This window comes from Emys orbicularis, chromosome 12 (assembly GCF_028017835.1).
Source record: "Emys orbicularis isolate rEmyOrb1 chromosome 12, rEmyOrb1.hap1, whole genome shotgun sequence".
Classification (NCBI taxonomy): domain Eukaryota; kingdom Metazoa; phylum Chordata; order Testudines; family Emydidae; genus Emys; species Emys orbicularis.
In genome coordinates, this window is record NC_088694.1 from 20,216,029 (window position 1) to 20,235,902 (window position 19,874).

At 42.8% G+C, this 19,874-nt stretch overlaps 1 protein-coding gene across 1 annotated transcript in view; it reads left to right on the top strand.

Moving 5' to 3' along the window:
- Positions 1-418: 418 nt before the first annotated feature.
- The window catches only part of STK4 (serine/threonine kinase 4), a 74,349-nt gene continuing 54,893 nt past the window's right edge, over positions 419-19,874 (top strand). Inside the window, exons 1-8 of the mRNA XM_065414264.1 lie at positions 419-553; positions 5,450-5,530; positions 8,474-8,602; positions 10,188-10,302; positions 10,873-11,037; positions 11,486-11,653; positions 17,495-17,632; positions 18,657-18,785. Of these exons, the coding sequence (XP_065270336.1) occupies positions 522-553; positions 5,450-5,530; positions 8,474-8,602; positions 10,188-10,302; positions 10,873-11,037; positions 11,486-11,653; positions 17,495-17,632; positions 18,657-18,785 (957 nt within the window). The 5' untranslated portion in view covers positions 419-521. The remainder of the gene's footprint in view (positions 554-5,449; positions 5,531-8,473; positions 8,603-10,187; positions 10,303-10,872; positions 11,038-11,485; positions 11,654-17,494; positions 17,633-18,656; positions 18,786-19,874) is intronic.

The window sequence follows — 19,874 nt, forward strand, 5'->3', positions numbered from 1 at the left end:
TCGCGATGGCAATTCGGCGGGAGGTCCTTCGCTCCGAGCCCCTCTCCAGAGTGGCCGCCCCAAGCACCTGCTTGGCAAGCTGGTGCCTGGAGCCGGCCCTGTGCCTAATGCAATCAGGATGATACCCATCCGATTGAATATTTAAATATATGCAAACTAGTATGCAAAATAGGTTGGCGGCGGTGGGGCTGCTGGGAAATTGTTGCTCCAGCCCTCAATACACTGCCCTGTCCTAGGGGCTGACTCTGAACCAGCCCGGAGGGATGAGCAAGAAAACTGCCCGCACCTCCTCTTGAGTGGGGAGGGGCGGAGCCAGTGGAAGGACCACGCCCCTGCGGCCGCGGAAGGCGGGCAGCGCCTCCCTTTCTGTAAGACCATGTGACGATGACCCCGCCCCTTGTTTCCGGTGTGTAGAGAGGAGGCGGAAGTGAAGCGGAAGTGGCCTTGGGAAAGCGCCGGGAGTGAGCGGCTGGAGTCATGGAAGAATGAGCGCGCCCCCTGCCCTGCTGCTCTAGGGCGCCATGGAGACCGTGCAGCTGCGCAACCCGCGCCGGTGAGGGGCTTGGGGTGTCGGGACTAGGGGTTGGGTTATGGGAGGTTGGGGGATGAAGGAGGTTGGGTCGGTCTGTGGGAGGCGGCGGGGGTGGGTCGGTCTGTGGGAGGCGGGGGGACAAGGGGGTGGGTCGGTCGGTCTGTGGGGGGATGAGGGGGTGAAGGAGGGTGGGTCGTATGTGGGAGGCTGGGGACGGAGGGGGTGGGTCTGTCTGTAGGAGGCTGGGGATGAGGGGGGTGGGACGGTCTGTGGGGAGATGAGGGGGTGAAGGAGGGTGGGTCGTATGTGGGAGGCTGGGGATGAGGGGGTGGGTCGGTCTGTGGGAGGCTGGGGATGAGGGGGTGGGTCGGTCTGTGGGAGGCTAGGGACGAGGGGGTGGGTCGGTCTGTGGGAGGCTGGGGATGAGTGGGGTGGGACGGTCTGTGGGGGGATGAAGGGGTTGGGATGAGGGGAGGTGTGGGTCGGTCTGTGGGAGGTGTGGGAGAGAGATGAGGGGGGTGGCGCTGTGGGAAATATAAATAAAACACCTGCCCACTGAAAGGTTAAATCATCTAAAATCAGCCCAGGTTCGTAAGTGACTCATCCTTTAGCTATACCACGTTTTCCCAGGGAGCCGTGGGATGGGTGACATAGCAACCAGCATCACAGGACTTTTCTCCTCAGGCTAAAAATCCCCTGAGGCAGCATGTGTCACTACAGCTTCACTAATATTGGTGCGTGGACCCTACTGCAGTGGGAGTGTTAGAAATTCATCAAGAAGGGATAAAAACAACTGAAGGGAAATAAATGTAATATGTACAGAGCCCAAGTATAATAATTATGTGGATAAATGATAAAGGGCCAGGGTTATTAAATACATGGCAGGGTAATAAACCTTGCATCCATTAGGGATAGAAGAAAAAGAATTTGATAGTGGAGTGGTAAATTCTTATGTTTGCTCCTAAGGTAAAGTTTGCAGTGGCCAGGGCAAGGTGTAGGAGTTTGTTCCTTACATATCTGTGGAAAGAGGTGTCTGTTTTGTCAAGTAGGCTGTGTGTGGTTGCATTATGGTTACAAGTTTTGTTGCGGCAATAACCAGCACTACTGATGTGCAGCTAAAATGTTGGCATCACAATTTCCAATCTTCAGTGCCCTTGTGTTTTAATAAAATACCCTCACAAATTTCCTTTTCTTAAAGAGGGATTAGATAAATTTAAGAGTAAGCATGCGCTCCATCACATTTGCAATTTGTTCAGGCTAGTAATTGTGTTATTTTAGGAACCTTAATGAAACCACAAGTCATAGAAAGCTAAGAATAGGATGAAGCTAAGAGACTTCAAGACTTTTCAGTAGGTTAAATATTACACAAGAAAGATGCAACCTGGAGTAATTGCAAACTACTTAATGTAAGTGTGGTAAGCAGAACATAAAAATGGCCATAGTGGGTCCATCTAGCCCAATATCCTGTCTTCTGACAGTGGTCAATGCCATGTGCTACAGAGGGAATGAACAGAACAGGTGATCCTCAAGTGATCCATCCCCTGTTGCCTATTCCCAGCTTCTGGCAAACAGGGTTTAGGGACACCAAATCTTGAAAACAAAAGTTAAGCCACATGTCTTTCAGCAATGATACTGCTATATAAGGCATCTGTCTTATGACCATCAAAAGGGTATGTTAAAATTGTGACTATGTTCAGGGCAGTAGAAGATTCAGAAGGTAGTCGTCTTGCCCTGAGGCATTTACACTCTAAATAGACAACCAAAAACACAGTGGGAGACCCAAAGAAATGTTCTATAAGCCCCTTTTAAGAATAAGCACTTATTGCTCAAGAAGGTAGGCACTTTAAAAATACCTTAGAAACAATTCTGCCACACTTGTGGTGGCAGTTGCGGGTGATTGTTGTGGTAACTTTCTGTTTCCATTAATGTACATCTCTTGTGAGATTGCACACAGCTTTATCTTTTAGGTTAGATCTGCTTGGTCCACATAGTCTTAGAATTTTTCAGTGTTCTTATGTCCATTTATAAGATTGAGGACCTTGGACAAAAGAGGGGGAGAGATGGAGACTAGCTGTAGAAGAACACAACCAATGGCAACACTTTGAATGAATGAGGAGCATCAAATTGCTTTAAAGAGAACCCCAGGGGGTAGAAACCTGGAATATTAAAACATTAACTGGTTTTTGTTTTTTTGCCACTAGATTAGTTTAACAGTGGGATCAGGCTTGCAGAGAAGGGAATTTGCGAAAACAACTTTAGCATAATCAGGCCTCCACCCTTTGAGGAAACCCTGTCAAGTTGTGGAAAAACAAATGACTCAAACCTTTTCTATTGAAAAATGGAAGCACAAGTCTTGCACTCAAAAAACAAAACAAAAAACCCCACCCTTTGTACTAAGAGATGTCAAGTCTGCTGTCAGGTTGCTTTTTTAATTGGGGGGGGGGGTGAGAAATCAGATGTTTAATTGCTAACGACTCTCCTTAATAATAAGTTATATATCAGTAAAGGTCACTATTGCATGTATATTTGGCAAAAAGTGAAATTATGTTAGTTCTTTGCACTCCGGCTCTTCCATTAAATGGTCAAAATGTTTAGTTGTAGTGCAAACTAATTAGCATGACAAGATGTTTATTCTTAACAGCTATGCACAGAACCGTGTATACTGTTACTTATGTCCCTCAGTGTTCTTTATCTTCTTTGTGTCAGGTACAGCAATGTCTGTTGGGTGTGAAGACGAGTTATATCTTGGGATTTCAGTGAAACCTTTGAATAAACCTGTTACCTTCCTATCATTTCACTGCAGGCTGTACTTGAGCAACCCGAGATAGGGGATGTTTTAGAGGCATCTCTTCAATTGAATGAAGTTTCAGTTTGTCAAAATGCTATCGGTAGCTTGCAGCTGCTTCTAACGGTATATTTGAATGATGAACTGAAGAGGCAGCTTCCTTTGTTCTGTGGCGTAGATAGCAGTTGTTTTTTTAAATGATGGAGTAACATTTCTACTAGTAGAAATGTGTGCATTTATTTTATAACTCTTTATGCAAACGTTTAACTATACTTGACCCAGATTGGAGTGTTCATGTCCGTACAGTAATGCTGGTTTTATGGCTTCAACTCTCTCTAAAAATGTACACCGATTCTAAATGAATCGGCTCACTCATCATTGATTCAGAGCTTTTTAGGTAATGATTAAATAAAACTTGAATTTCTGAATTTGTTCGGAATCTGTATTCTGGTGGTGTCAGTAGAAACAGAAGTTAAGTTGGCTTCTAATTAACTTGTGTAGTGCTTGGATTTTCTAAAATTCTATCTTGATACTTAATGGTTGGGTCTCATACTAGATGCTTTTTTTAGTATAGTATCTGTCCTTTAGATTTCCACATTTCACACTGCTTGGAAATCATGACTTATATGGTGATTATCTACTGATTCTGGTTTTTTTTCTTTCAAACAAGTAACATTCTGTTGGTTCAATGCTTATCTTTGCAGAGAAGCTAGTGACTACTTTCAGTATTTCGCCATTTCCTGAGTCTGCTTGTTTGTAATATTTTCTTCATTTCAGGAAGCCATTGTACATAACGCATGTGTGTACTGCTTCTGCTATATTGCTTTTGTATATAAACATAATAGAAAATGAGCACAGCGTGGCTTCTATTCCTGGTTTACAAAATCTTAATAAAAACTTTTTACATTTTTTTAATAGCATCTGATGAGCCACCTTAGTATCACAAATACAAAATCTGTATTTGCTGTCTTGATGTTTAGTAACTCCAGCCCATAGAAGCCATCAGATATTTATTTGTAAGTTATAAGCATACACACGTGCTTCATCTTAACCTGGCTCAAGTGTGGGAATCAAAATTGACTGATAGTGGGGGATCATGCTTGTCTTTTGGATCCACAACTGAGCTCTTTTGGGTTCAAATGGAGGCAATGTATCTTTTCTTGTGTCTATTATATGTCACTTAGTGGATTGTAAAGGATAGGTTTTGAGAGCTTATGTCCTTAAGGACTGTTTAGAACCTTGTAGTGATCGTATGTAACGTATATTAAAGGTAACCTGTAAAGACTAGCTTTGTGCTTTTCTTGCTGCTTTGTGATGAAGGAAAAGTTTGTTTGGTTTTTTCCTTCAAATTGAATGAGCATAGGAATCTTTAACAAAGGCAACCTTGCTCCTAAATGTTTCAACTATAGGAGATTTAAGCAGTCTGACTAAAAATCACTTTCTATCTCGGTTAATGAGATTTCAGTTTCATTGTTGTTGGGTTTTTTTATGCTATTATCCTACCAGTTCTCCAGTCATTCATAGTCTTCCAAGATGTACAAAATCTGAATTTCAAGTGTGAAAAATAAGCAAGGAAAAAACCTCCCCCAAACAAACCTTTTCTTTATGCATCACAAAGCACCAAAAAAAAAAAAAAAAGCATGAAAATAAATTTAACAAAATGTTTGTGTGGATTCTTGGTACAAGCTTTTTCTAAACTATCTTATGCCACAAGACTTCGAGCTTGTTGAAGATTTGTTCAATAAGTGTAGACATCATGATGTTCAAATGGTGTGGAAATGATCCTGAATATATTCTGATACTACTTACTGTTTCCTGCCACCGAGAGGAAATGTAGATCTTTGTGCTTGATAAAACGCTGCCCCCCTGTAAGACTCAGACCTTTTGTAGTAGTAAGAAATAGCAGTACCTGGTGGTCTGATTGTGCTAAATGCAGTTTACTTCACACTACATCTAACCGCTGTATTTTACTCCTCAAGCAGACTAAATTTTATATTAAGATAAAATGTATTTTTGTCAAATTGTCAGAGTTGCATGGTTTAAAATGAGTTTTACTTAAAGTTCTGTTCTCAGAAATAACCAAATTACAGAATCTTAAACTCTTTAATTTCTACATCTCTGTATATATACAGGCAGCTGAAGAAATTAGATGAAGATAGTTTGACTAAGCAGCCAGAAGAAGTATTTGATGTCCTGGAGAAGCTGGGAGAAGGGTGAGTGTCTTATACAATGTGCAGAATGTAAACTTGTCCAAGAACATATACATGTAATGACTGACTATTTGTGAAGACCTGTGGGTTTTTTTTTAACAGAGAACTTTTTTTGAGGCAGGTGGCATTTTGAATATAGTGCTTGTCATTGGAACACCTACATCTAAGCTCCGAGTTGTGTAAACACCAGTTTTAAATTGAGGAACTTTTAAATTTAAAAATGCTTGAATGGGCACCGGAAATAAAATGTACATTTTTCTAGCTTAAATGTAATGTGTCTCATTTGATGACAGAGCCCTAATATAAACAAACTTTTTACTAGATAAAACAATAAATACCGTATCAAAACTGTTTTATAGATATACCTACTGCTATTTCAGTATCTCCATTCAGTGAATGGGACTGTTGGCTTTGGAGCTGCATTTTTAAGGATACTTTTTAGCAGTGACCTCATTTTGAATCAAGTAGACAGAAAGAGTCAGCATTCTCCCTTGAAAGTATTGGGAATCAGAAAACATAAGTAGTTGTAAATTGTCTAACTTTTTTTATCAATTCTTAATCCAAATATTAAAATGTAGAACATAAAATAAGTAATAGAAGAATTAAATTGTTGAGAGTAAAAATGACCATTTCAATTGTTGGGCATTACACACAGTAACCCTTTCATTTTCCTGGTTTTTAATGTACAGGCTATAGCTAGAAAACATCACCTCCTTACTGAAGTATAAAAAACCAAAATTAATTGTAAATCCAGACAAAGAGGCAAGCAAAAAATATCTAGCACTAGAATAGTGAGAGTGGGAGGCATATTTCCCCACAAAGTGTAGGAGGGAAAAAAACATACTTCCCTACTCCTAAGTGGAGAACTTGAACTGTATTAACATTGCTGAACATTGAAAACTGAAATTAAATGTTCTCCTTTTCATCTTAGAACCTCTTGTTGGAAGTTCAGTGTGGTGTAGGAGGAAGATGCTAACTAGAAGAAACATAAAAGTTGAGGTTAGCTTGCATTCTGATACTCAGGCACTTCTTTTTAATCCTATACTGTGCCTGAATAAGATATGTTGAACAAATCATGTGACAGACAACTTCTGTAAACTCAGTAGTCTATTTCAAGATGAACCCATGAAACTGACACTGCACTTGTGCCCAGTAACAATATCTAGTTCTGGCAAAATGGATGGACTGTAAATTCTTACTAACTGGCATCCAGTTAAACAGTTAAGTGCTGTGTGAAATTCTGAAACTACAATAACTGAATACAATGTTGAATTCTAAACCTCTGACAATGTACAGACTTATGCTGGAAAAGTATTTTTTTCCATCAAGATAGCTGGAACATATTTGGTCTATTTGAATTACAGTATACCAGTGGAGACAGACAACTGTGTTTGAGACAAGATTTAGGAATAGTTATAGTAAACACTAATGCTGGCGGAAAAGTTGGTGATAAAAAATTGAAAGCCTCAGAAAAGTTAATTCTTATGGCTCTTTTTATTTATTTACAATTTTATAAGAAATTAAAACTTACTTATTCTAAGCCCTTCTGTCTCAAAGGAAATTTCTTATTCTGATCCTCTTGTTCATTGAAGCAATAACTGATTTAATTTTGGGGGTGAGAGGGTTATCCAAATACCTTGATTTTGTAGAAAAACATAATATTGGAGTGTAGGGGCAAACATCTTATTTCTTTTTGTCTTTCTAATTTGCTTATCTTGGAACAGCTTATGCAGTGTTTATTGCGTGGTGCTGTGAATACAGAGACTTTCTTGGCTACGTCTCCACCAAGCCCTGCAGATTTCTCTACTTTAGGGTCAGAACCGTGTCTTGTGAGAAGCCCCTATGTTGCCCTATTTTTTCCTGCATCTTTGAAACGATTGCAGTGCTTTACCTCAGTCTGAGATAATCTGGACACCATCACTGTACTTCATGAATTAAATGGATATAAGTGACAGTTTGGTTTACTTCCCTGTTGCCTGCAAGTTTATTGCCATGACATCCATTCGTTTCTCAAGAGTTATTGTGTATGCATTATAGGAAATTGTTGCTGTACCTTATTTGCAAATGGATGAAAACATAATTTTAAGCATGCAAAATATGAAGCTTCTATACCATGTGCCTATATATAAAAGTATATAGTATTGCCCAAGATGGTCTAAAGCTTTGGGATGAGGACTGTGGTTGACAGCTTCACTCCTCTGGCACAATGAAACTCTCAACAATAAGAATAAAATTCGTTGTGTGGGAGATAGAACTTTCTCAGGCACTGGTCCAAGACACTGGAATGAACTTGCTCAGACACTAAGGACCATCATAAACCTGACCACCATCTGTTCCAGCATCAAGGCTCACATTTTTTCACTTTGCCTTCTCTAACATAAACGTATATCAACAGATATATCTTATATTTGAACAAACAGACAGAAAAATCTACCAAAACAAGACACTCCACTGCATATATTTCTCCCTCTGGGGAGAGGATGAGAGAACAAACAAGTGGCAGATGTATAGTCATGTTGTTCAGTTACTATGGTGATGAGCATGATATGAAAACCTATATAGACCAGTTTTTACTGCACTTCAGTTAAATGTATATTGAAAATAGTTTGGAGAAATGAGTTTGCTGGAGTTTGGGTAAAAAGATATTTTTAAGGTTATTGGGAATGTGGTGATTAGCATCTTTCCTATGTATTTCTCATTGTTACTATAGCACCAGGAGCCTGTAGATTAACTGAAGTTTTGCAAATACTCCTGTTTTATTAGGTCCAAGTTGTATGTGGTGTTCAAAAAATCAACTATTAAGATATTCGTAGTAGGAGAGGTCATTAAACAATGTTCCTTTTTTTTCCAGATTATGATGCACCTCTAAGTGTAAACCAAAAAGTGTGCCAGTTTTTAACCTGTTGTATTGCTTGTATTTAGTATTTCACATTTTGATTGTTACAGATCCTATGGCAGTGTATTCAAAGCTATTCATAAAGAAACAGGTCAAGTTGTTGCAATTAAACAGGTTCCTGTTGAGTCTGACCTGCAGGAGATCATAAAGGAAATATCCATAATGCAGCAATGTGATAGGTAAGTGCCTGCAATGAATCCCACCTGCAACCCCTTAAGAAAAGTATTGCATGGGATCTGCTTAGCAGTTGAATCTAGGAAACACTGTGCTGTTGCACTGTCTGAAGTGGACTAGCCAACATTTATCAAAGAAACATGATTTACATTGAGTTTTTTTTAAATGTTCTTAAGCTGGCCTCTCCTCAGTCTAGTTTAATAGACTTTGTTTACAATAAGTGCTATTTGGAAAACCGAAAGAGAGCAGGCGATGTATGCATGATTTCTCTCTCTCTCTCTCTCTCTTTCTCTCTCTCCCCTCGCCCCTTACCTCAGCGTGCCTCCACCTGAGTTCCACTTGTGTGTTTCACTTTGCATATGCACAGGCTAGTGTGCTGTCTGCAAAGGTGACAGAATTCTCATTTGCAGAGCCATCACTAGTATGTGCAGGTTTTAGTGCATTAAAATACACAACTAAGTCGGTGGCCACTCAAAATTACTCTTGCACAAGTGGGGTGGTTGTATTATGAAAGTCGGGCCCTGTGTATCTCTCACTGATTTCACTCATTTCCTTTGGAAAAACTGTCCGAGCAGAAAAGCTTATGAAGAGATCATATACACAACTGCCCTCCTGCTACAAAAGTTTCCCTTGGATAAATACTTAAAAGCCACATACCATTTCTAAGTCCTTACTTATTTTAGTGTTAAGCCTTTAGTCTGAGGAACTATTTTTTTAAACTGCAAGCAAGCAAAAAAGCTTAACATGAATAAGATTTGCAGTACCAAAACGTGACACAATGATGTATAATTCTGCTGAGTACACGTCTACAGCTATTCCCTCTTCCTTCTGGTAATCGTTGTCTGACTAAATAAAATGTAACCTTTTTAGAACCTGTTCATAAAGTATTCTGTGAATTAATTTACAAAATCCATTAGGCTTCTTTGAGTGTTTTGTTTTTAAAAGAGAGTATAAGGCCTAAAATGGGACCTTCCATTTTGCCCAACTGCTCGACACTTGTGAGCAGTAGGGATAGTGAATCATGGAAGAACTCTGTTCTCTGCGCAAACATTCTGGGAGACTCCTACATGGTGACTAACTCTTCTGATATCAAAATTTAAATTCTTACATAAGAGAGATTCATTCATAGAGCAGAGAGTTTATTTTTGTTCCTTTTATAACTGGTCCATTTTTGACAGCCTTTGGCTTCTTTCTAAAGGACAGAGGGTCATTCTTATGATCTGATACATTAATATAGAGTAGGTTATTGCTTCTTGGGCAGCCAGGCAGCAACTGTAGATAAGATAAACTGACCTATTGTACTGTAAAGACTTAACTCTTATTAGATAAGTAAAATGCATTATGTCTCAGAACTAAATTGCAGAACTGGGAGGAATGGTTGTTACGGTATTTAAGAGGAAATCCCCAAATGGAGGATATGAGCATTTCCTGCAAACTCTTAACCTTGTAATATATTCAGCCTTAAGTCTGGGATCCCAAGTCTGACCCTGAACTCTTAGCATCTTTTTTGGCTGTGCTTTATATTGTGCTCCTATTTATAAAATTGCTTTCATCAACAGTATCTGACTCGTTTTCTCTAATTTTCCATAGTCCCCATGTAGTCAAGTATTATGGCAGCTATTTTAAGAACACGGACCTCTGGATAGTCATGGAGTACTGTGGAGCTGGATCTGTGTCTGATATAATTCGATTACGAAATAAAACAGTAAGTCCTTTCCCCTTACAATCCATATTTATACAATGTCAAGCTTTAAGTATCCAGTCTAAATATTACATATTTTATATTACATTAAGTAGCTTTGTAGTAGTCTATCCCTAGTTCTTTGGCCTGATTTTTTCAGAGCATCCAGAGCTCTCATTAGGTGTCCTGTGAGCTGCAAGCACCCAGAACTCCTGGAAACCACAATGTTTAACTAGGTAGCTAACTTGATCATTCAAGATAATGTAATTGCAGTTTGAGTAAGTTTTCTGATTACAATTATATGTATGTCTGAAAAAATAGAATCCTGATTTTCAGTGCTGGGCTTTTTATAGTTGACCTTGTCCCGTTACAGTGGTGGTGTAATAGCAAGTTACCTGTGAAAGGGCCATGTACACACAATACATGAAGGGAGACAAAGTAAACCAGCTGTACTGTGTATAGATAATACTGTATCTTGGTAACTGAAACTGCATAGAATTTTCTGCTAGTTGGTATGGGAATCTTGTATTTGTATTTCAAGGAAATGTTGGTCTTCGGCATGAGATACCAATCTAACTGCTTTTTTTTCTTTAGTTGACAGAAGAGGAAATAGCTACAATAGTACAAGCAACCCTCAAAGGACTAGAATATCTGCATTTTATGAGGAAAATACACAGAGATATCAAAGCTGGAAATATATTACTAAATACAGAAGGACATGCTAAACTTGCAGATTTTGGGGTAGCAGGCCAACTTACAGTGAGTAAAATTGTTACTTGGGTTGTGTATGTAGAAATTTCTCATTCAGCCTGCAGGTACAAGTGAAACACTTACTGGAGAGATTACGCTAAATTCAATTGTTTAGCACGTACATGAATACAGTGCACATGCACTACAATGGGGCCCAGAGGAGGGACAGGCAGGCTGACACTCTGGCTTTCTTGTTCACAGAACTAAAGCACCAAAACAGTTGTGTGTAGTAGCACATACTGTAGTAACACCTACTGTTTCCTACTGAGTCCCCACACAGTTCTGCCAATGCATCTCAATCCTAATGTGCAAAATTCCTTATTTCAGTTTTACTGAGTAACTTTTGTGTATAATCTTTAGGGACAGTGTTATTTATTAATGAATAGCTGGCAAACTTGTTTCTTCTGCTTGCCAAATAGTCTGTTCTTCTGCTCCCCCCCCCCCCCTTCCATTTTAGGATACCATGGCAAAACGGAACACAGTTATAGGAACCCCATTTTGGATGGCTCCAGAAGTGATCCAAGAAATAGGGTATAACTGTGTAGCAGATATCTGGTCACTGGGAATCACTTCAATAGAAATGGCTGAAGGAAAACCACCATATGCAGATATTCATCCAATGAGGGTAAGGACTGAGGCTTCTTCAAATATAACTCTCTCGCAGAATGCAGGTAGCCTCTGTTGGCAGTTAGCTGAATAAACATTTTACAAGATGCTATCTAGCTTTTTAACCTAGAGAAAATGAGCAAGCTTTTTTTTAACCTGTGCTTTTTAATATTTAGTAAAATGAAAAAAAAATCTTCAAAGGAAAATCTGCCAACTTGATTCTTTTGTGTCAAGGCATGTGAAATGACCAGGTTAGTTCAGAATATGCATGCGTGGAAATGGGTAGTCTTGAGTTTGATCCAAAGTGAATCTTTTTGTCACAGCCACCAGTAAACACTATTTTTAATGGTCATCATCATAGCTTATTGGTCCAAAATCTCAGCCAAGATCTGGTGTTATTACTTATCTCAAATAGTTCCTCGGGAGTACAGCACGTTGCTAGAGGGCGCTGTGTCAGTTGGTGCTCCAGTCTTTGCTTAGGGTATGTCTACACTACGAGAGTAGTTCGATTTTACTTAAATCGAATATGTGGAATCGATATTACAAAGTCGAACGTGTGTATCCACACTAAGGACAGTAATTCGACTTTGTGAGTCCACACTAACGGGGCAAGCGTCGACATTGGAAGCGATGCACTGTGGGCAGCTATCCCACAGTTCCCGCAGTCCCCGCTGCCCATTGGAATTCTGGGTCGAGCCTCCAATGCCTGCTGGGGAAAAAAATGTGTCGAGGGTGGTTTTGGGTAACTGTCGTCATCCAACCGTCACTCCCGCCCTCGCTCCCTGAAAGAGCCGGCGGGCAATCAGTTCGCGCACTTTTCTGGTCAGTGACAGCGCGGACGCCACAGCACTGCGAGCATGGAGCCCGCTGCGACCATCGCTGTAGTTATGGCCGTTGTCAACACCTCGCACCTTATCGTACACCTTTTCCAGAGGCAGATGCTGAGAAATCGGGCGAGGAGGCTACGGCAGCGCAGTGAGGACCTGAAGTCTGAGAGGGGCACAGACCTCTCGCAAAGCACGTGACACCGCACCGTGAACATCATGGTGGCAATGGGTCATGTTGATGCTGTGGAACGGCGATTCTGGCCCCGGGAAACAAGCACGGACTGGTGGGACCGCATACTGCTGCAGGTCTGGGATGAATCACAGTGGCTGCGAAACTTTCGGATGCGTAAGGGAACTTTCCTTGAACTTTGAGAGTTGCTGTCCTCTGCCCTGAATCGCAAGGACACCCGGATGCGAGCAGCCCTGACTGTCCAGAAGCGAGTGGCCATAGCCCTCTGGAAGCTTGCAATGCCAGACAGCTACCGGTCAGTCGCGAACCACTTTGGCGTGGGCAAATCTACCGTGTGGGTTGCTGTGATGCAAGTAGCCAACGCAATCGTTGAGCTACTGCTGTCAAAGGTAGTGACCCTTGGAAACGTGCAGGTCATCATAGATGGCTTCACCGCGATGGGATTCCCAAACTGCGGTGGGGCTATAGATGGAACTCACATCCCTATCCTGGGACCGGACCACCAGGCCAGCCAGTACATTAACCGAAAGGGCTACTTTTCAATGGTGCTGCAAGCACTGGTGGACCATAGGGGACGTTTTACCAACATCAACGTCGGATGGCTGGGCAAAGTTCATGACGCTCGTGTTTTCAGGAACTCTGGTCTGTTTAGACGGCTGCAGGAAGGTATTTACTTCCCAGACCACAAAATAACTGTTGGGGATGTGGAGATGCCTATAGTGATCCTCGGGGACCCAGCCTACCCGCTAATGCCCTGGCTCATGAAGCCCTATACAGGCGCCCTGGACAGTGAAAAAGAACTCTTCAACTACCGGCTGAGCAAGTGCAGAATGGTGGTGGAGTGTGCTTTTGGACGTCTCAAGGGGAGATGGAGAAGCTTACTGACTCGCTCTGATCTCAGCGAAACCAATATCCCCATTGTTATTGCAGCTTGCTGTGTGCTCCACAATCTGTGTGAGAGCAAGGGGGAGACCTTTATGGCGGGGTGGGAGGTTGAGGCAAATAGCCTGGCTGCTGATTACGCCCAGCCAGACAGCCGTGCGATTAGAAGAGCCCAGCGGGACGCGCTGTGCATCCGGGAGGCTTTGAAAGCTAGGTTCCTCAGTGAGCAGGGTAACCAGTGACTTTTAAGTTTGTTTAAAGAGAAGCTGAACCTGCCCCCGTTTCTTTACCCGGTTAATGTTGACTATCCTCTCCAGCTACATACCCCGTTCACCCCGTTCCCCCCCCTTCCAACCCACGTTTAAAAATAAAATAAATGGAACTTTGTTAATGAACCCCGTTTTCTTTATTACGGGTTTCGCGGTAAACTGTTGAAACTGGAACGCAGACTGTGGTGGCGAGCAGGCGTAGTGATGGAAAGGACGCTTCTAAACTCGAGGAATGACAGGCTCCTGCTCCTAGAGGGGTCCGCAGTGGTGGACTGGTTGTTTCAACGGAGCCTGCCACCCCTCCTGTTCGGGACTCTGTGTGTGGGGGCTATGTGACTTTGTGGCGGGGGAGGACGGTTACAGATCCCCTGCTGCGTGGCTCTGTGATCCAGGATAAGGACCGCTGCATAAGATTTCTAACCGCCCTCCCCCACCACAGTGTCACATAGCCCACCCCCACACAGAACATGAAAACCACCTCCCAGACTGACCAGGGTAACTAGTGACTGCAATGTGTGTGTGACCTGCTGCTGAACCTGCCCCCGTGTCTGTACCCTGGTAAAGGTGACTGTCCTCTCCAATTACCAACCCCCTTCCACCCTTTAAACACACTCTCCTGTAAAAGAACATGATGGAAACAGTAATTAACAGAAACCTATTTTTTATTAGCAACTACACAGTTAGGGGATGAAACTGGGACGGGGGCTTGGGTGAGGCGGGAAGGAAAGGACTTATCAAATTTTGGGGAATGAGAGCCTTCTGGTACTCGAGCAGTCTGCAGGGGTGGAGTGACAGTTTTCACAGCCCCTGCCGCCCCTCCTTCTTGGGACTTTGGGTGAGGGGGGTATGGGACTTTGTGGCAGGGGAGGGCGGTTAGGGAGAGACTGCAGCGGGGCTCTGTCCTCCTGCCTCCGGTCCTGCAGAACATCCACAAGGCGCCGGAGCGCGTCCGTTTGCTCCCTCATTAGTCCAAGCAGCATTTGAGTCGCCTGCTGGTCTTCTGCCACCACCTCTCCTCCCGTTCAATGTTTGATTGATGGTATTGCGACATGTTCTCCCTCCACTGGGTCTGCTGGGCCGCCTCGGCTCGGGAGCAGCCCATAAGTTCTGAGAACATGTCATCCCGTGTCCTTTTCTTTCTCCGCCTAATCTGCGCCAGCCTCTGGGAGGGGGATGCCAGGGTAGGTCGGGAGACAGTCGCAGCTGTGGGATGGGAAAAAGGGAGTGAATTCCTCAGAAAGATGATTTTTTGTGAACAATGAACATAGTCTTTCTCTGTGAACAAGACCATGCACAGCACCTATCACATGCGCACTCAGGACAAGGTCGAATTTTCGGCCTTCGCATTCAGTGCCTGGGGTCTTGCAGTGGAGATCAGACAAGCGGGGCAGGACAGCGGAATTCGGGTAGCAGGCTGACATGGTAAGCCGTAGACTTTTGGCTGCTTAAAACTTAAATTATAGCAGTGCCCTCCTTTCATGTTCAAAGCAATGTTCCTAGCGTTGGCCAGTTCCTGCTGCCGGCAATCCGGCAAGCATGAACTCTGCCCCTGTCCCACCCCCTCGCGGCTGTCCCCGGGAAAGATCCCTGTATGCTGCCCCTCTCCCGCCTCCACCGTGTGGCTGTAAACCGCCGGTTACAGTTCTGTAAAGGAATAGGCAAGCAGTCCCAATAGTAACATTCCCCTAATTCTAAGCAGGTCACCATGAGCGACATCACTCTGCTGAGGATTTCTGAGACAGAGAAAGAACGCATGCTGCGTGAAAGCCAGCAAAAACCAGGGCCGTATGCTGCCATGCTCTGCAAGGCAATGATACCAGAGTACTTGATGATAGCCTGGCGTGGAAAAGTTTCCTACCACGGAGGACACAATAAGGCCGCTCTCCCCAGGAACCTCATGCAAAGGCTTTCCAATTACCTCCAGGAGAGCTTCGTGGAGATGTCCCATGAGGATTTCAGCTCTATCCCCGGACATATAGACCTTATTTTCCAGTAGCTGCACTGGCAAGGACTGAAAAGTAGAGCGCCTAGGGCAAACCAATCATGAAAAACCCATTGTTAATGTTCCTGTTCTGTTCAAAATAAACGTTTACATGTTTAAAACACTTACTGGCTGATCCTTCCCCGATTCTGTGTCCGGGGTAACGCCTGGGGACGGTTGGTAGGGGATCTCTGTGAGGGTGATGAAGAGATCCTGGCTGTCGGGGAAATCAGCTTTGTAAGCGCTGTCGACTGCCTCGTCCTCCTCATCTCCTTCCTCATCTTCCCCGTCCGCTAACATCTCCGAGGAAGCGGCCGTCGACAATATCCCATCCTCTGAGTCCACGGTCAGTGGTGGGGTAGTGGTGGCGGCCGCACCTAGAATGGAATGCAGTGCCTCGTAGAAACGGCATGTCTGGGGCTGGGATCCGGAGCGTCCGTTTGCCTCTTTGGTCTTCTGGTACCCTTGTCTCAGCTCCTTGATTTTCACGCGGCACTGCGTTGCATCCCGGCTGTATCATCTCTCTGTCATGGCTTTTGAGATCTTCTCGTAGATCTTTGCATTCCGTCTTTTCGATCGCAGCTCCGAAAGCACGGACTCATTGCCCCACACAGCGATCAGATCCAAGACTTCCCGATCAGTCCATGCTGGGGCCCTCTTTCTATTCTGAGATTGCATGGTCACCTCTGCTGGAGAGCTCTGCATCGTTGCCAGTGCTGCTGAGCTCGCCACGATGTCCAAACAGGAAATGAGATTCAAACTGGCCAGACAGGAAAAGGAATTCAAATTTTCCCGGGGCTTTTCCTGTGTGGCTGGTCAGAGCATCCGAGCTCGGACTGCTGTCCAGAGCGTCAACAGAGTGGTGCACTGTGGGATAGCTCCCGGAGCTATTAGCGTCAAATTCCATCCACACCTACCCTAATTCGACATGGCCATGTCGAATTTAGCGCTACTCCCCTCGTTGGGGAGGAGTACAGAAATCGAATTTAGGAGACCTCTATGTCGAACTAAATAGCTTCGTTGTGTGGACGGGTGCAGGGTTAATTCGACATAACCTCCTAGTGTAGACCAGGCCTTAGGGTCTCCACATTCACCAGTGGGGGGGGGGGGGTCCATTCCTCTGCTTTCACTTGGTCATATTGTTTCCAGTCTTTGCCATCCTAATTTTCACTAGATTTAGAGTACACCAGTGTTTTTGTTCGAGGTCAGTTCCTGTAAGGAGATGTTCTGAAGGAACCAGGTTCTCAGAGATCATTGGTAATTCCCACCGTTTTGTTACTCCATTGCTTTCCACTGTGGTATTTTGGGTAAGGGATTTTTCAGAGGCAAAGCTCTTTTGGGAGTTCCACCTCTTGAGTGGTGAAATGTGTCCATACAGTGGGTATCCTGTATTATGCACCTGTTTTTCTCTTTCCTTTTTAGTAAAGGACTTTTAATGGTTTAAAATGGCAAATGTCACCCGCTATGCAAAATAGTGGCTTTGCCATAGGAGGAAACGCCGGTGCGGTGTACAAATCTCTTGTTCTCTTTGGAGGGGAATATACATAGCATTGGCATAAAAACTTGAGAAGCCACAGAATGGTACATGAATAACTTTGCAAGTGTCTGTCCCTATGCTTTGATCAAATGTTTGTCTGTTCTGTGTTTTTATCTTAAAGATTTCCAAAATCAATGAACACTAGAACAATACTTATTTTATTTTTATTATCAGGCAATTTTCATGATTCCTACAAATCCTCCTCCAACATTCCGGAAGCCAGAAGTCTGGTCAGACAACTTTACAGACTTTGTAAAACAGTGTCTTGTGAAAAGTCCTGAACAAAGAGCCACTGCCACACAGCTTCTCCAGGTCTGGTATTTGTTATCTGGGGTGCTCTCAGAGGGTATCAGAGGGAGTTCTTAACTAAACAAACTGCGGTGCAGGCAATGAGTATTTGTGCAATTTGAGATGTTGGTTTCCCTTCGTGCTTCCCCTGTACAACTTGTACAGTGTAAGATCAAGTTGTGTGAGGTTTTTAAACCTCTAGTTTTTTCCCTAGAAATTAGAACATCTCCTGCTTTCTATTCCCATACTCATACACCCATAATCTTTGTGCCCCCAGACTTTTGTCAGTGTTTCAAGATTTTGAGAGAGAAATCCTGGCACTTAACTATTAAGCCATACAGTTTATCCCCTAACTGACCCTATGCTTAGAAAACAGCCATATCTGATTATGTTAATGTCAAAGTCGTCCATTTCCTAGCTATCCCAATTTGCCTCTAGTTGTTTGGTGACCTCAGAGGCTACTACTTACAGAGATACAAGCAAAGCTAGTCAATTTCTAAAGCACACTCTGGATTTTAATAACTAACCTTCCCTTTGCTGTCTTTGAGCTGATGGAGGTTACCTGCCCTCTGCACCATGTTAGAGGAGCCTCAGTTCTTTCCTCTAAACTACCTCTTCCTTTCCCTGACAGAGGTGCATCTTGGGTTCTGAAGCATTGTCAAGGGATTATCTCTGACTTTTCAGTTAATCCTTAGAATGTCAGAAGCAGGCGGCAAATAACGAAGGCAGACTGTTGGCCTCTTACTGGAAAGTGATAACCATAGTGTTATCTTAAGTGTTATGAATTACTTCATTTCTAGATATGACTGTTCAGAAATAAAGTATGAACGCAGGGTCATGCAGAAATGCCCCTGTAGTATGACTCAGTACGGATCTCTCATTCTCCATCACTAAAAGGGTAAATTATGAAATAAAAGTTTATTATAAAGTTTTTACTTGGTTGTGTACCCCAACTGTAATTCAGCAGGGATAGGCATAACTCTGGGTAACAGCATTTTACTGCTTTGTCTTCATATCTGCTGCTTATAAAATATATCTCCTTTTTTAGCATCCATTTGTTAAAAGTGCCAAAGGAGCGTCAATCCTGCGGGACTTGATTAATGAAGCAATGGATGTGAAACTGAAACGTCAGGAAGCACAACAGCGTGAATTGGATCAAGATGATGAGGAAAACTCAGTGAGTGTTTAATGGACACAATAACTTTAAAATATTGATGCTGATATATGTGCGAATAGGTGCCTTTCTCAAACTGCTCTAAAGTAGTCCACATATTTGGTAGAGTCTAAAATTCCTCCCTCCTGATTATTAATGTTGTTTGTATTATCGTAATACCTAGGAGCCCTAGTCTTGGATTACGACCCCACTGGCTGCTTTAATACAGAAATTAACAATAATACTACATAATGTTCAGTTCAGTCTCTGATCCCAGCGTTGATTTGTTCCTGGGGTTTCTAGCTTAGGACTGCTCAACTCATGTCCTGTAGCTACTCTCTCTTAGCCCGCTCCCACCTCCTTTATATTCAACCGTAGTGAGCTACATGCCTTAGTGAGTCAGCAGAACATAGACACAACACCTACTACAGGACAATTACTAGCCCAGCACTTTAATACTTTAAAGATATGTAATACATTTGTAGAAGACTTCAAATACATTTTCCTAGCTGGATCAAGTTTTTCCTGTAGTAGAGAGCCCTTTTGTTTGTAGTCTTCGGTGTTTTCTATTTTGCCATATAACATAAGTATGTTGTTTTCTTCATACCATTTTCCTGATTTAGAAACCCCTTTATAGAAACTTCATACTGTACAATAGAAACAGACACAAATTTAAGGTGAGGGGATGTGTGCTTAGACTTCTTTGATGGTGTAGTGCTGTGAGCTTGAGTTCTGTGCTTTTTTTCAGTTGAGGGAGTGAGATTCCAGAGTTGCAGACCAAGTAATTGCTTGTTCATATGCTACGTTTTGACTTTTGAATAAGTGTTGTTGTGTGAGTGGTGGTTTTTTCAAAAGCATGTCAAAAGCCAACTTGAAGCATGCTCCGTCAGTTTCAACCTGACTGAATAAAATGGACAACAGACGGCCATTCAATAGCGCAAGCCTCTTCTGAAGCTAGATTTGAATAGCATGATTTGCAGTGAAATATAGGCATGTTAAATGCAGTGTTTCCTCACTGTGACGTTAGGGCTGCATTGTGCTTTGGGATGGAAGTAATCTTTACTCACGGTGTCACCATGATATTGACTTTAAGGTATGTGCAGCTGCTTATAT